We start from the raw sequence: 14188 nt of genomic DNA on the forward strand, positions 1-14188 counted from the left end.
GATTGGAGGAAGTAGTCTAAAAAGATTTGGATAAATGGCTGTTGTGGAGAGAGCAGTTATTCTGTGGTTAGTCCTGTTTAGCAGAATTCTCATAAAGTCAATATTAGAACAGCAACATTATAAATCCTTTATTGTTACCATTCAGCCATTCAATTATTATGGGCAGGACATTTAGGCAAATTTATGACTATTTAAAACTTTTTTTTGTGGTATTATTTTTTCATAGTTAAAAAGTAGATGTTTTAAAACTAATGTTACATAGTACCTAACATTATCATAGTCTAAAATATATTTATGGGATGAGAATAGTTCTAGAGGATTTTAAGTTTGTTACATACAGATGTGACTATTTTGGACATTGCACATTAAACTGTTAAATAAATATAATCCACATTCCTGTAAGTTAAAAGTAAATTTTTATTTTTATGAACTTATTTATATTTATATTATATTTTCAAAATTTCAGGTTAATACTGCAGCAGGAAAAGCAACTTTAGTTTATTCTTAGGAAAATGTACATGTTACGGATGGAACAGAAGTATACCTTATTTAAAAGACCATACATTGATGTATAAAAGTTAATTTATTGAATAGTAATGTTTAAAGTTATTATAATAAGCAATATTCTCATAAATCTTAGTATTCAAACATAATATTAATGAAAAAACTAATTGTACATAATGATTGCATAGGCTTAAAAATGTAAAGTCGAGGAATCTCTTTTACAAAGTGATACATAACTATTCCCAGCCTGAGTTGTAGTTATGGCAATATTGCTATGATTTCACTATTTAATGAAGGACCTATTTTCATTCACTTTCTTTCTGCTGGTATTGTCATTTGGAGTTTGAGAAAAAAAACTCTGTCTTTAACTTCCGTTATTATACTCAGTATCACAACTGTGTATGCTATCTATTGTGTTTATAATTCATATTTTTTCTCAGTTGCTGGATAAGAAGATCTGACTCATGTAATCCTTAGAAATTCTTCGAAAGTCAGCTTTAAATTCTTCAGAGTCTGTATAAACATCATTACAAAAAAGTTTTTTTTGTGAATAGAATAGAATGATTTCTATCAGTATTGTCGGAATCAAACTCTCATCAAGCTCTAAGCATGCTTTATATTTATACATCAGCTTTATTATACGTATCAGCCCCCAATTTTCTTTTTGGCCCTAGCTTCATGTTACTGCAATTTAATAATCTCATTGAATGTTTTCAAATTCTTTACCCTGTATCAATTCTCTGTATTTTTTCTTTCTAAATCTTGTATTTTCTTTTTCTGTTGATGCCATTTTCCTTTTTCTGGTTATCAAAAATTAGTTACAAAAAATACAATGGGATTACATATATACTAATTAAATATTTTCTTCACTTAGATTATCAAAGATACGTAATATATTTTATATTCAGGTATCTTTGTAGATGTGTTTGGATAATGATATATGTATAAGTAATTGGAACCTCAAGGGCTTTTACAATTCAAGTCTTAAGCAATATCATGTTTTGCATTAGACTTTGAAAAACTGAATATAAATTTTTATTGAGTAAATGAGATATCCCTATCTTTTTGTTACGGACAGGATGCTTGAAAAAGGTGCAGAGCTATAACTCTCTGAACTTTGAGTGAAAAAGTTCTGAAAGAGTTCATATTAGGACACATACAACAATAAAAAAAAACACCTAGATTTCATCTGTAATCATCAGATTATAAATTCATATAATCTGAACTTTGTTTTGCAAAAGAAATCCAAACAAAAAGCTTTAGCCTATCTAGTAGCCTACTTTACATTTAAAAGTACATAAATCTTTTAAAATGTGTATGTTTTGATCAATTGTAACTTATTATCTATTAGAAAATAAATGTGTCTCCAATTGACTGTACCAATATTTATTTATTCGTATATATTTTTCTAAGACTTTAGTTCTTTGCCATGTTATGGCTGATTTGTAGGGTATTAATAATCTCTACAATTACTGTATCAATTTTGATTTCTTTAATATTTAAATATATTACATCAAAGTGAGTGTTTTGATAACATATGAGACAATATCAGGTATCAGAAAGACGTATAACCAAAAATTTAAGAGAACTAAGTGTCTTCTGTGTGTTCTACCTACTATGTGTGATACATGACATATTAACTTCAAATTTTTTAAAGAAAATGAAATACATTACAATGTGAATATTTTTAACCCTTTGAATGCCGCGGCATCGGCATATCAGATGCGGTAAAAACCTCATAAATTGTAGGCGTTGATTGGCTTGATGATCTGTATTTAGATGATATTAATATAGTTTACATAATTTGAATTACACAGTTTAGTAACCATATAGCCTAGCTGCATTCAATATGTGTTGATGTTTACCAGTTTTAATTTTGATTTCTAACTCGTAGGTCTTTAGAATGATAATTAACTATGATGTTGATAGGGTCAGGCAATGAATTTGTTAGATTTGAATTACTCGTTTGCAAGTAGCACTGTTTACTTAGTTCTGTAATTTTGTTTTGGTGTAAAAACAAATCACAAAGCAGTGTACCATTTACATCTTTAGTGTAATAAAAAATATCAATATTGATATTTAGAAGTTTCCATAGCAACAAGCTTTTGTTTATTTTATTGTTTCCAGTATTGCTGTGAAGAACATAAAAGGTTGACGATCTGTTTGTGACATTGGTTTATTGTGGAAAATATAATATTATACATGACTTTTGTGTATAATTTCATGGCCTTTCATGTGGTATAGCAAAAAAATCTATAAAAATAATATACATGGACAGTTTTGATTGAAACTCAAAAGTTTATATTTAAAAAAATTACTAACACATATTAAATATATATTGTATTTTATTTTCACCAGAAAAGATATGTATATTCTTTATTTTATTGCAAAAAAACCAAAATTATGAAAATATGTTGAAAGTTTTAAGATGGATTATACTTTGTCTCCAAAAGGGTGAGTTTCTGGAACTATAACATTAAAAGTGAAATGTTTTTTTAATATCTCAAATTTAAGTTATGAACTTTGGAAGAAACTTTATGGTATCCTGGTGGGATATATTGTACAATGTCTGAAAAACTGTCAACCTAACTACCTCCATAAATTACTAAAGTTCCTTGTACAAACATACGAGGTATGGCTATTAAATAACGGGACTGATATTGTAAAAAAATTTATTTTCATTTTAAACATAATTACTTATTATCACCTTCAATATACACACACCCCTTCTCTATCCCTGCAACGCTCCATGCGAATTTTCCATTGTTGGAAACAATGCTGAAAATCATCTTCTGTCAACTCTTTCAGGAGTCTTGCCGCTTTTCCTTGAACAGCTTCTACGGATTCAAATCTCGTACCTTTCAATGCAGATTTCACCTTAGGGAAAAGATAAAAGTCGCATGGTGCTAGGTCTGGCGAGTAAGGTGGATGTTCTAACACTGGGATGCTGTACTTGGTCAGGAACCGCTTGACAGATAACGCGGAATGAGCTGGCGCATTGTCTTGGTGCAAAATCCATGATTTGTCCTTCCACATTTCGGGTCGTTTTTTTCTTACTGTTTCACATAGTTTATTAAGTACCTCAAGATAGTATTTGCCATACACATTCTTTATCAATGCCTACAGATTCAGCAACTGCACGAATGCTTAATCGTCGGTCAGACCGAATCAAATTAGCAACTTTTTCGACATTGTCTTCCGTTTTTGATGTTGAAGGACGACCTGGCCGCGAATCATCTTCCACGTCTTGTCGACCATCTTGAAAACGCTTAAAGCATTCAAAAACACGAGTCCGCGATAAACACTCACTGACATATACTTCTTTTAGTAAATTATAGGTTTCGGTAGTGGTTTTTCCAAGTTTAACGTGAAATTTAATAACAATTCGTTGCTCTATTATTATGCTAACCATTTTTCCGGCAAAACAAAATAACAACACTTACATAAATGAAGGTTATGACACAACGATGTTGTTTACAGAAACGAGACTAACTGCATTCTGAAGAGGAAGTCTCAAACTACACAGCTGTTGGTCATTGTTGGTTGGCGCATGCGCACTTGTTCCACTGCAGCGTCAGTCCCGTTATTTAATAGCCATACCTCGTACACAGGATTTCTCATTTACTCAATACAAATTTATATTTATTCAGTTTTTGAAGTCTTCTGTAAAACATAAATCTCCACAAATATCCTAAATTTAAACAAATTTCCGGTGTCAATTTGTTTTAACATCCACACCATAAATTGCATTATAGTGACACATTGTGTTTCTTTAATTCAAACTCACAAAAGTCTGTTTTTTTCCAAGTATAAACATTTATATTTTAATTTATGCCCATACAAATACTAAATATAACTATAGCATTAATGTTCTATAGGGCTGCAGTGACAGCTGTGTTCAGGATGGAAGATGGTTCTATGAAGCGTTTTCACTCGCACTGTTGAAGGCACATCTTCAGGATACAGGATCAACAGAGAGGTAAGTGTGACTGTGAGTAATCAATTACTTTAAATTTTGCTATAGATCATCAGATGATCTTTGATCACTTTTGATGATAATCTTTTAACTGCTTGTAATGCTTAAAATTATCTGAACATAATTTTATTTTGTCTGAAACAACACCACAGAGATTTTAATAAACTGATAAAAATGTTAAAAACTAGAAATTATTAATATTGTATTTGAGTGTGGTTTTAACATCAATACATTTTAAACTATTTTACATGATTTTTGTTATTTTGACCAATGAAACTTATATTTATATACAACCTACTTTCAATTATTCAAGGTTGGATCAACCAAGTTATGGATTAACCATGATTGTTCAATTTAACCCTTTCCACTCCAACCATTTTTATTTAAATATCTACTAGATATCGCACCATTTAATGCAAGGGATCAACTATCAATCCCAGCACTATTTTACCCGTTTTGCAGAGCTTTGAAAAATAAATCATTTTAAAGTTATTTTTGAACCAAATATCGTTCCAAATATTTTCTTTTTATTCAGTATGAAATATACTTCATTATAACAAATGTAAAAAACATTTATTCATGCAATAAATTAAACATTATAGAACAAATTAGCTTACCTGAAAAAATGTCTGAAGCATTTTTGACTTTGTTGTCATGAGAGGTACAGAAAAAAGTTATTCAGCACTTTTAATATTATTGTATATTTAAGTGCACATAAAAAGAAAACAACACAGCAAATTTTATCACAACAAATACAAAAAAATACAGGTTTTTTATTGTCATTACGTTTTATAGAAATTGCACTTTTTTGAGTATTAAAAGAAAAAGCCAAACTAAATACTATAGGCCTCACATAAATAAAAAAAGGACTGACATAAAAGAAATTCAAAGTAAAGAGATTATTACAGATATATAGTTATTTGAGAAACATTCCAAATAAATTACATAAAAAAGACAGATGTTATCTGCTAAGAATTTGTGGAGCGGGTAGCTTTTTGATGCAAGCCTTTCTTACTCTTTGTACATATAAAAGTGGACTTTCTTCTTTTCCCTCCTTACTAGTGCTTGCTACACTACACTCCCAGCAGTTCTTTTCTTTTTTTACTTGAAAATGTCATAAAAACTTGATTAACATGTTGTGATTATCAGCAGCTCCACATTCTCTGTCTACGTCACGTTCGTTTGGGGTATTCCTAGGTCTACTCTCCTTACATCAAACCACTTAGCTGATCAATTAGTGACACAGTAAAATGCAATTTAGACATTGGGTTAGCTGTATATTCTTTATAAAGAATGCACATATTCAGAACCAACATCCAATTGAATTAAAAGTTATTTTCTTTCAAAATTTTAAAGTCTTCCTGTCACTGAAGTATGGGTGGAGCATCTAATCATTACTGTTAAGGCCTCCCATACAGTTGTTATAGGGCCTTATTATTGTTGGTTTATTTTTAATGTAAACCTCATTTCTTTTTTTTATCTTTGTTGATTCTAAGTTTTTGAATTTGTTAATAACAAGAGCACTGGTTTCTTGTTGCTTTTCCTTTGCCTGTAGCCTAACATTAGCATGTAGTTATTTTTTTTATTTTATACTTTCACCTACACTATACTTAGTTAATATGTTGGGAGGAATGCCCTTTCTACTTTTACGCAGAGTTCCTGTTAAAAATGTCAATTTTGAGTACAAATCTTTAGAAAAATACAAGGAGGTAAAAAACTTGTTGACAGATAAATTATAGCCTTTATTCAAATAACCTGGTTCTAAATGTTTCATGACAACTGTATTGCCTAGACCTGTTGTTCTGTTCCTTTACCCTTCAGGACCTTTGACACCTTGATACATAAAAAAAGTTCAGGCAATAATGACTTAGAGAAGGGGTTGGTAACCCACGGCACAAAAACAGTGTAATGCGGCCCGCACCGTAATCGGTGAAACATAAATTTTTAAAGAAATATATAGAAATTTCTAAGCTTATGGGATCCTCATTAAGATGTTTACTATTCAATCAACTATTAACAATTATTAATCCATAAAAATGTTTATAAATACTATTTTATTTACAATAGTGGGCTTAGCCCTAACACAGAATAATAACAAATAAAAGATGCATGTGTATAGTAATCGGCGTGTAGTTGTGCTTATGGTCAAAGTTGTATTACTCATGGTTAAAAACTACTACAAGTTCCTCAACTTGTAGTCCAGAGCGCAGGTAGCAGATTGGCTGAGTTACCTATGTTCTTAGAACAGCATGACTTTTACCCCACACACTGAACTTTTCCTCTTCCACCCCCCTTCAACTTGCATACTGGTGGCACTTTTAGCCTTGCCATGTTGAATATGCGGCCAATAGGTACAAGAAGGTTGCAGAACCCTGACAGAGCATCGAATAACACCCAGAGATTAACACCAAGTCTATGGTGTTTCTTTGGCATGTATTGCATTGAAGGATTGTGAAATTTTATTGTGATTATGCTTTCGTCAATGGAGAGGTTTTTCCCTGGAGTGTAGTAAAGTTTATGTGTGTAATAATAGTTCATATGGTCAATGAGTGGTTGGACTCGGACACGTGGGTTGAGCGAAACCTGGTTTCTTGGGCATGGGTTTGTTGTATCTACCATACTATGCAGATATTTTTGATGTCCGTGTATATGGACGTTTGGATCAAAAGGGTTAATGAAGACATGCAAAAGTCATATGTCAATGTAAATTCTACATTATGCAGAAACAAACATGTAAAACTTTAAAAAAATATTGAATTTTCGCATTTTTTCTGAACATCAACGATATTCATGTGATGAAAAGTAATATGAATATCGTGGGTTGTCAGTCAACCCCATCAAAAAGACCAAAAACATTAAATTCTATCCATTCACCAATAATCAAAGAATATTGATCTATCAAATATTGTCTATCAAACTTTTATTTGAGCTTATTTGATAAACATTACAGGATTGTTTTCTTCATACATTATAGAACAGATAATTTCATTACTACAATGTTTATTTATATTATAACAAATGCTCTGTATAATAATAAGTGTGTAGTTATATTTTTCAGTTTACTTCAATAATAATTTGTACTGTGCACTTCATTAAAATTATGCTAGTCAGTGTAGTCAAAGGTTTTGGAAATGTAGTTTTGTGTCATCTGTGGTTATAGTGTCCTCAATAACCTTGTATAATTGAGAGTCAAGACTTTATTTACTAAAACTGAAAATAAATTTTGTCTCATATAAAAAATTTGTTTAAATTTAATTGTTCAAGTAATTTTTTAATTGTAAACTTTTTTATACTAAGGAAGTAATTTGTGTAAATCTTAATAAATAAAGTGTTAAATGAAATATAAACTCTAATATATGGCCTACATTAATTTATTTATATACTTGTTGAAGTAGAGAAAGCTTAGCCGTGCTCTAATATTAAACAAATGTTTCTATCAGTTAAGGTAAAACATTAGGCCTAGTGCATTAGGTTGTAAACCTTTAGTTTTCCAAGAATATACATTTTCAAACCCCTAATTTTTTTCTTTCAAGAAAATTTGAGCATTTTAATGCTTTCTTCTCAGTTTCACAGTTTCAGCAAAAACACGGATACATTTTTAATTTTTTAAACTTTTACTTACTGTAAAAATTTTATGTCTTAAACTGCTTTTACTATACAGTTTTGTAATTTTCATGTGAATGATCATTTTTCTTAATAAGCGACTGTTTGGCACTAAAAATATACTAATAATGGATGTGCTCAAGAGTAACTAAACCTGAGGAGAACTACTTACATTTCATCCTCAACATATGGCGCTACTGGCTCTGATTAATAGTAAACATATATATTGTAGGTTGTCACTACCCAGAAGTATATGGAAGACCTAGAATCTATTGGTATTAATGTCAAGGCCAAGAACTTTTTGGTTTTTCAAGGAGCAGTGGAATCGATTGCCATGAAAAATCCTAAAGAAAGAACTGTTTTGTTTGAAGAGATAAGTGGGTAAGTTACTTCAAACAGTTTTTTTGAAATAATAACATTTCTTTATACATTGTTAAATTTTGTGTAATTTATTATTTTTTGTTTTGTACAATAAAAAAAAAACGATAATTCGATAGGCCGATGTAACTAAAAATAATTAAATATCATAATTATTATGTTAGATTCATTGTGAGTTTTATTATGAGTATTTGAGTGACAAATCATGAAGATTTCACCTAAATTAACAAAGATATTGAGCCTTTACTAAAGTTGTGTGTATTTATATAAGTTTTGTTTATTAAAAGTAAGTAGTGTAGTCAGGGTCACTATCTGTATTATCTATCACACTACTGCTACCGGATGTTGGCATTTTATGCATGTAACCCAGGTTACCCACATGTTGGCACTTTATACATGTAACCCAGGTTACCCACATGTTGGCACTTTATGCATGTAACCCAGGTTACCCACATGTTGGCACTTTATGCATGTAACCCAGGTTACCCACATGTTGGCACTTTATGCATGTAACCCAGGTTACCCACATGTTGGCACTTTATGCATGTAACCCAGGTTACCCACATGTTGGCACTTTATGCATGTAACCCAGGTTACCCACATGTTGGCACTTTATGCATGTAACCCAGGTTACCCACATGTTGGCACTTTATGCATGTAACCCAGGTTACCCACATGTTGGCACTGAAAGGCGCTTTGAACTTTGAACATTGCTAGACCTCTCACACCACAACAAGCAACAGTATGCAGAGTTGAAACAACACTGATGTCAGTGATATAAAGTAAAGTTAAAATGTACAGGTGGACATGGAACTGTGAAATAACCAGACAGCTGTGCCCTGCCTATACATGCTCCTTGCCGCTTGTGTAATGTCAGCCTGAAGGGAATTTTGAATTTACACTACCTTCTGAAGTGCTTTTGGTTAATTGAAGTTTCGGATAGTTTGTGGCCTACAGTAATTTGCAAAGAGAGTGTTGTAAAAATTATTCTATAAACTAATAATTAATTTTTTGTTTGATATTTTGGGATGATAGCCATACGTGAAATCTACCTTTGTTCTGACTAAACCATAAGAGATAATTTTACTTATATATCTGGAATTGAGGAAACCGTAATGAATAAAAGACACTTTTTGAGTTGTTATGAAATACTTCAGATTTAATAGCTTTTTTATCTTCAACTTAATAATAAGACAATTAGGATTTAACCCTAGAACTGTTAATCGACATAATTATGTCGGTTAATGCCGCTTTTGTGGTGTTAACCGTCAAAATTTTGTCGATCAAACATTCCCTCCTATAATTACTTTTTATAATATACTCCGGTAATGTATCGATATAATTCATGCACCATTGGATTCGGGAAGAAAAATGCTAAGGAACAGATGAGTTTTATTCCTCTTTGTATTATGGTTATGACGTAGCAAGCTTGTTATTTTTGAACGTAAAAGAAAACGCGACGCCGTTTGTTGTGACCGCCATATTGCCGCTGCCGTTCTGTTTCACTTTCGTGCCGAGCTGTGGATATTTGTAGGTTTTAATAGTTTTTTACGCGTGTTTTAGTGTCTTATTTAATGTGTAGTGTGTTGTTTGATGTCGTAGTAGTGTAAACATATATATTTTAGAATAAATCAATTTCTATTTACTGAAATATGTTTGAGAAATTACCGGCTTTGTGTAGGCTATGGCAAAATGACTTGGCTAAAATTCATTTCACATAGTTTGTTATTGTTTTCACTTACTAAACGTTATTTATAGCACTCTTTTAACTCTGAAGTAACTATTTATTTTTGGTAAATAGATAGTTTTCACAATAAAATATATATTTCCTGTAATTTCTTTGGTTATATATAATAACTGTTTGGGTTATTCTCTATTTTTTTAATATCTTTAGTTATATTTATAGTTTTCCAACTACATAATATTTCCTATTACTTATAAACCATAAATTTATAAATTTTGATATAGTACAAGCTTTAGAAACTATTTTATATTTTGCTGAATGAAAATTTTTCGCAAAATTTTTGAATAATGGCAAAATTTAACTTTTTTTACTTTTCAAAAAATAATTTATGGTAATTATTTCATTACTACTGTATATTCTATTTTATTCTAAGTAATAAAAATATGCAAAATAACATGTATTCATAGATAAATGTATTTGAAAAACTTGTTTTACCAAAGTCTTACGTGTACACCCGATTTTCAGAATTTATACGCATCGCTGCTTTTTGTTCTATAGCTTTATGATGCTTTCATAAATGTGTATAATGTTTATGTTTTTCTGAAACTAGATAAAATTTGACACAGAATGGCTATCTCACTTATAAATATTTCTCACTATAACTTCATTTGCTAGGTATGGTCCCCCCCAAATTTAAGAAATATTTTTCGTAAATTTTTATATTTGATTAAAAAAAGTGTTTATTAGAAAATTTTTGATGGTTAATTTTACAATATAGTGCAATTCTACGTTTAATTCTGAACACAAAAATATATACTCTTATTTATATTGCTTTTATTTTATATTTTTAATAATTTTTTTAAAAAAACCTTGCGCGAAGCTCCAAAACAGCCCGACACTACAGGATGAAATGACCGCCAGTTCTAGGGTTAACAAACATTTTTTACATGTTAATTTATTTTCTAGAATGATGTAAAGGTAGAATTATCAAATTTGTATTCAATATGTTTGTCTTGTATTTAGATCAGGAGCTGTGAAAGCAGAGTATGATCGGCTCAAGACTGAGATGTTGAAAGCAGAGGAGGAGACTAACTACACATATTTAAAAAAAAGAGGAGTGGTTGCAGAACGGAAGGAAGCAAAATTAGAGAAAGATGAAGCTGAAAAATACCAGAGATTAAAAGAGGAGTTGGTAAAGAGGATTGATTTTCATTTTTAAATACCTTTTAGTCATAGTGATACAAGTTCTCACTAGAGTATAAAAGTTGTAAATTATATGCTACTATTATAACGCTAATCAAATTAAACAGAATAATATTAGCATGGAATATTATTTATGTAGAACTCAACAGGTTTTTTTAAGACAAATGACAACTCACCTCTTTTATCTATATGAATGAAATCAGCTCCATGTTTTCCCATAAGTTTCTTCTCAGAAGGGTTCAACCTGTCCCGCCTAAATTGAGTACAGTTCTTGATTATGAATCCTTCTGGGAGAAATTCACGACCCTGTAAGAAGGCCAGCAAATGTTCAGGGTTTGTCATTGGTAGTCGGAACTACTCGGCTCTAACTACCTTCTTGATTATGGATCCTTTTAGATATATCATCCGTATGGGATGGGTGGTAACAGCTAGTTACCCAGTTTTACGTTGTTCGCATTCCACCATCAGAGTCTCAATCATCGCTTCACCCATCAGCCCCTCCCTTCCCTAATTCCTCGCCTACCCGCAAAATTCACGGCCCTGTAAGAAAGGCCAGATGATGTTTGGGATTTGTCGGTGGTAGTTGGAACTGCTCGGCTCTGTCTACCTGTTCTTTCACTACGAGCCGTTGCCTGTTTTAGGCCTCTGAAACAATATTCTGAGTCGCTCATGCAAAATTCTCGTTTAAGCCCAATTGATTAATACCCAATTATTGCACTGTGGCCACTGACAGAGTAAGAACATTAATTTGAACTATTATGGATTTGAATAAAAATATGATAAACTGATGTTTATTTGTCAGAAAAGAAACTAATCAGTTAATCCACATAGATAGATTTAGATGTATTTACAAATATTGAACTTGGAGACAGTACTCATATGTTAACATATATATTTTATTATTTTATAACTGTATTAAGGTATGAACATCTTATGGAATTAGTCAAAATGTTCTAAACTATTAATACATTGATAAAACATATATTTGAATAATAGAATAATAAATAGAACTATGATGACTTCATATATTTAAACACTAATTTTGTTAATTTTATAGAGTAGCAAAATTAAAAGACAATTCCTATTACATATTTACGTAGTTTATAAATATTAAATATTACATTATATGTATTAAATCCCTATAAATACAGGGGATTCATGAATGTTCTCCCCCCACTTCTACAGCACAATGTACTAGTAACAATAATGAAAAAATGTTATATATACACTAGGTCCGAAAACGCTTCGATAGCGAGTTACAGCTAGCGAAGATTTCGCCTGAAATCCTGGATAAAGAGTAAAAAAATAGCCATACTGAACTTTTGGAAAGGTTAATTAAGTAAGAATACCGTGATTCTTATGTATTTTTACCTGAAAAGCTAATAAAATAGGTTTTCAGAAACTGTACCTGTAGTAGTATTTTGGAGGGATTCAGGTTAATTGCAAACATTGGGGGCACACAAAACCAAGGGGATGGGGGGGGGGGGGGGGGGGGGGGGGGGGGGGGCCACACGAACAATGTTTTTTTTTAAGTTTGATGTACAATAACTTTGTTAAATTGGTAATAAATACATAAAATCAACAAACATTAATTGTAGAGAATTTAATTCTGAAAAAGTTGATATAATCAAAGTCCCTAAAAATAAAACAGAAATAAGTACCAAAAATCGATTCTATTACAGTATAATACAATACTAGTTTTTAAGCAAAATTAATCAGGTTGGTCCAACCGTACACGCACCTTTTTATAATAGATGTTTTCAAAATGAGGCCATCATTATCAAAACATTTTGCAGTCACTTCTTGTGTATTGCTTTTGTTGCGTTTCTTAATTTTTCAGAGAACTTCCCCTGTAACTCACAGCGAATCCATAATACGGTCAATTAATTCTTCACAGAATTCACTTTTGTCTTGTATACAATGTCTTTCATCCATCCCCAGATGCAATAATCCATGGAGATAGGATCTGGTGATCTTGGTGGCCCAAGGTGAGCCACTCCACACCAATACCAGTGTCCAGGAAATTGATGATTTAAGTAAGCAAAACGGCACGTGAAAAGTGGGGAGGTGGCCCCGTCAAGTACAAACATTTTTATCTGAGATGTAAAGAGAACATTCTCTAACAGCTTGCGGCAACTCTTCTTGAAGGAAATGCAAATAGAACTCAGCATTTAGGCGTCCAGGTAATAAGAAAGTGTCAATTCATGCCGATTGTGCAAAAGGCCCCACCAGACATTGACGCTAAATCGGTGTTGAAAGTTCCGTTCCCCTACCTCATGTGGATTTTCTTCCTGCCCATGAGTGTTCATTGTGCAAGTTATTGACACCATCCCCGAGTGAATTGTGCCCTCATCCGTAAACAAAATACGCTTGTAGGTTAATTATTAATATTCAAAAAATTCAAAACGTCCAAACGAAGGCGATCATCCCCTAGCTGCTAGATGTTGAACTTTTTGTTTACAAACGAGATAAAATTTGTTTCGATTAGTGACCTTCCACACCGGTCTGACTGCGAAACTCCTATCCCGCTATAAATACGTCGTGTACTTACACCTGGAACTAGCGATGGAACAGCATTAATAACGAATATCATCATCACGTTGCGACAGCTCGTTCAATATTGGTTTCTAGTACTGTGGTAATGATCCTGTTTCCCGAAGAGTATCGAAAAGTTCCTGAAATTGTTTTGGTATCTGGAATCCTCCTATTAGGTAACGTAGTTTCATATTCTTCTACAGCAGCCTAGCATTACCATTAACAGTAATCCAAAATAAAAAACCATATCAGTGTATTCCTCTGATGAAAATAAGTAAGGCATTTTTTCGCTGAAGAACAATCGA

General features: G+C 31.8%; 1 protein-coding gene across 1 annotated transcript in view; it reads left to right on the forward strand.

The window, feature by feature from the left end:
* LOC124362034 (structural maintenance of chromosomes protein 1A-like) overlaps window positions 1-14188 on the forward strand; it is a 36649-nt gene that overhangs the window by 6204 nt on the left and 16257 nt on the right. The window contains 4 exon segments of the mRNA XM_046816223.1: window positions 4383-4431; window positions 4433-4483; window positions 8316-8464; window positions 11169-11337. Of these exon segments, the coding sequence (XP_046672179.1) occupies window positions 4383-4431; window positions 4433-4483; window positions 8316-8464; window positions 11169-11337 (418 nt within the window).

Source organism: Homalodisca vitripennis, chromosome 1, assembly GCF_021130785.1.
Source record: "Homalodisca vitripennis isolate AUS2020 chromosome 1, UT_GWSS_2.1, whole genome shotgun sequence".
Classification (NCBI taxonomy): domain Eukaryota; kingdom Metazoa; phylum Arthropoda; class Insecta; order Hemiptera; family Cicadellidae; genus Homalodisca; species Homalodisca vitripennis.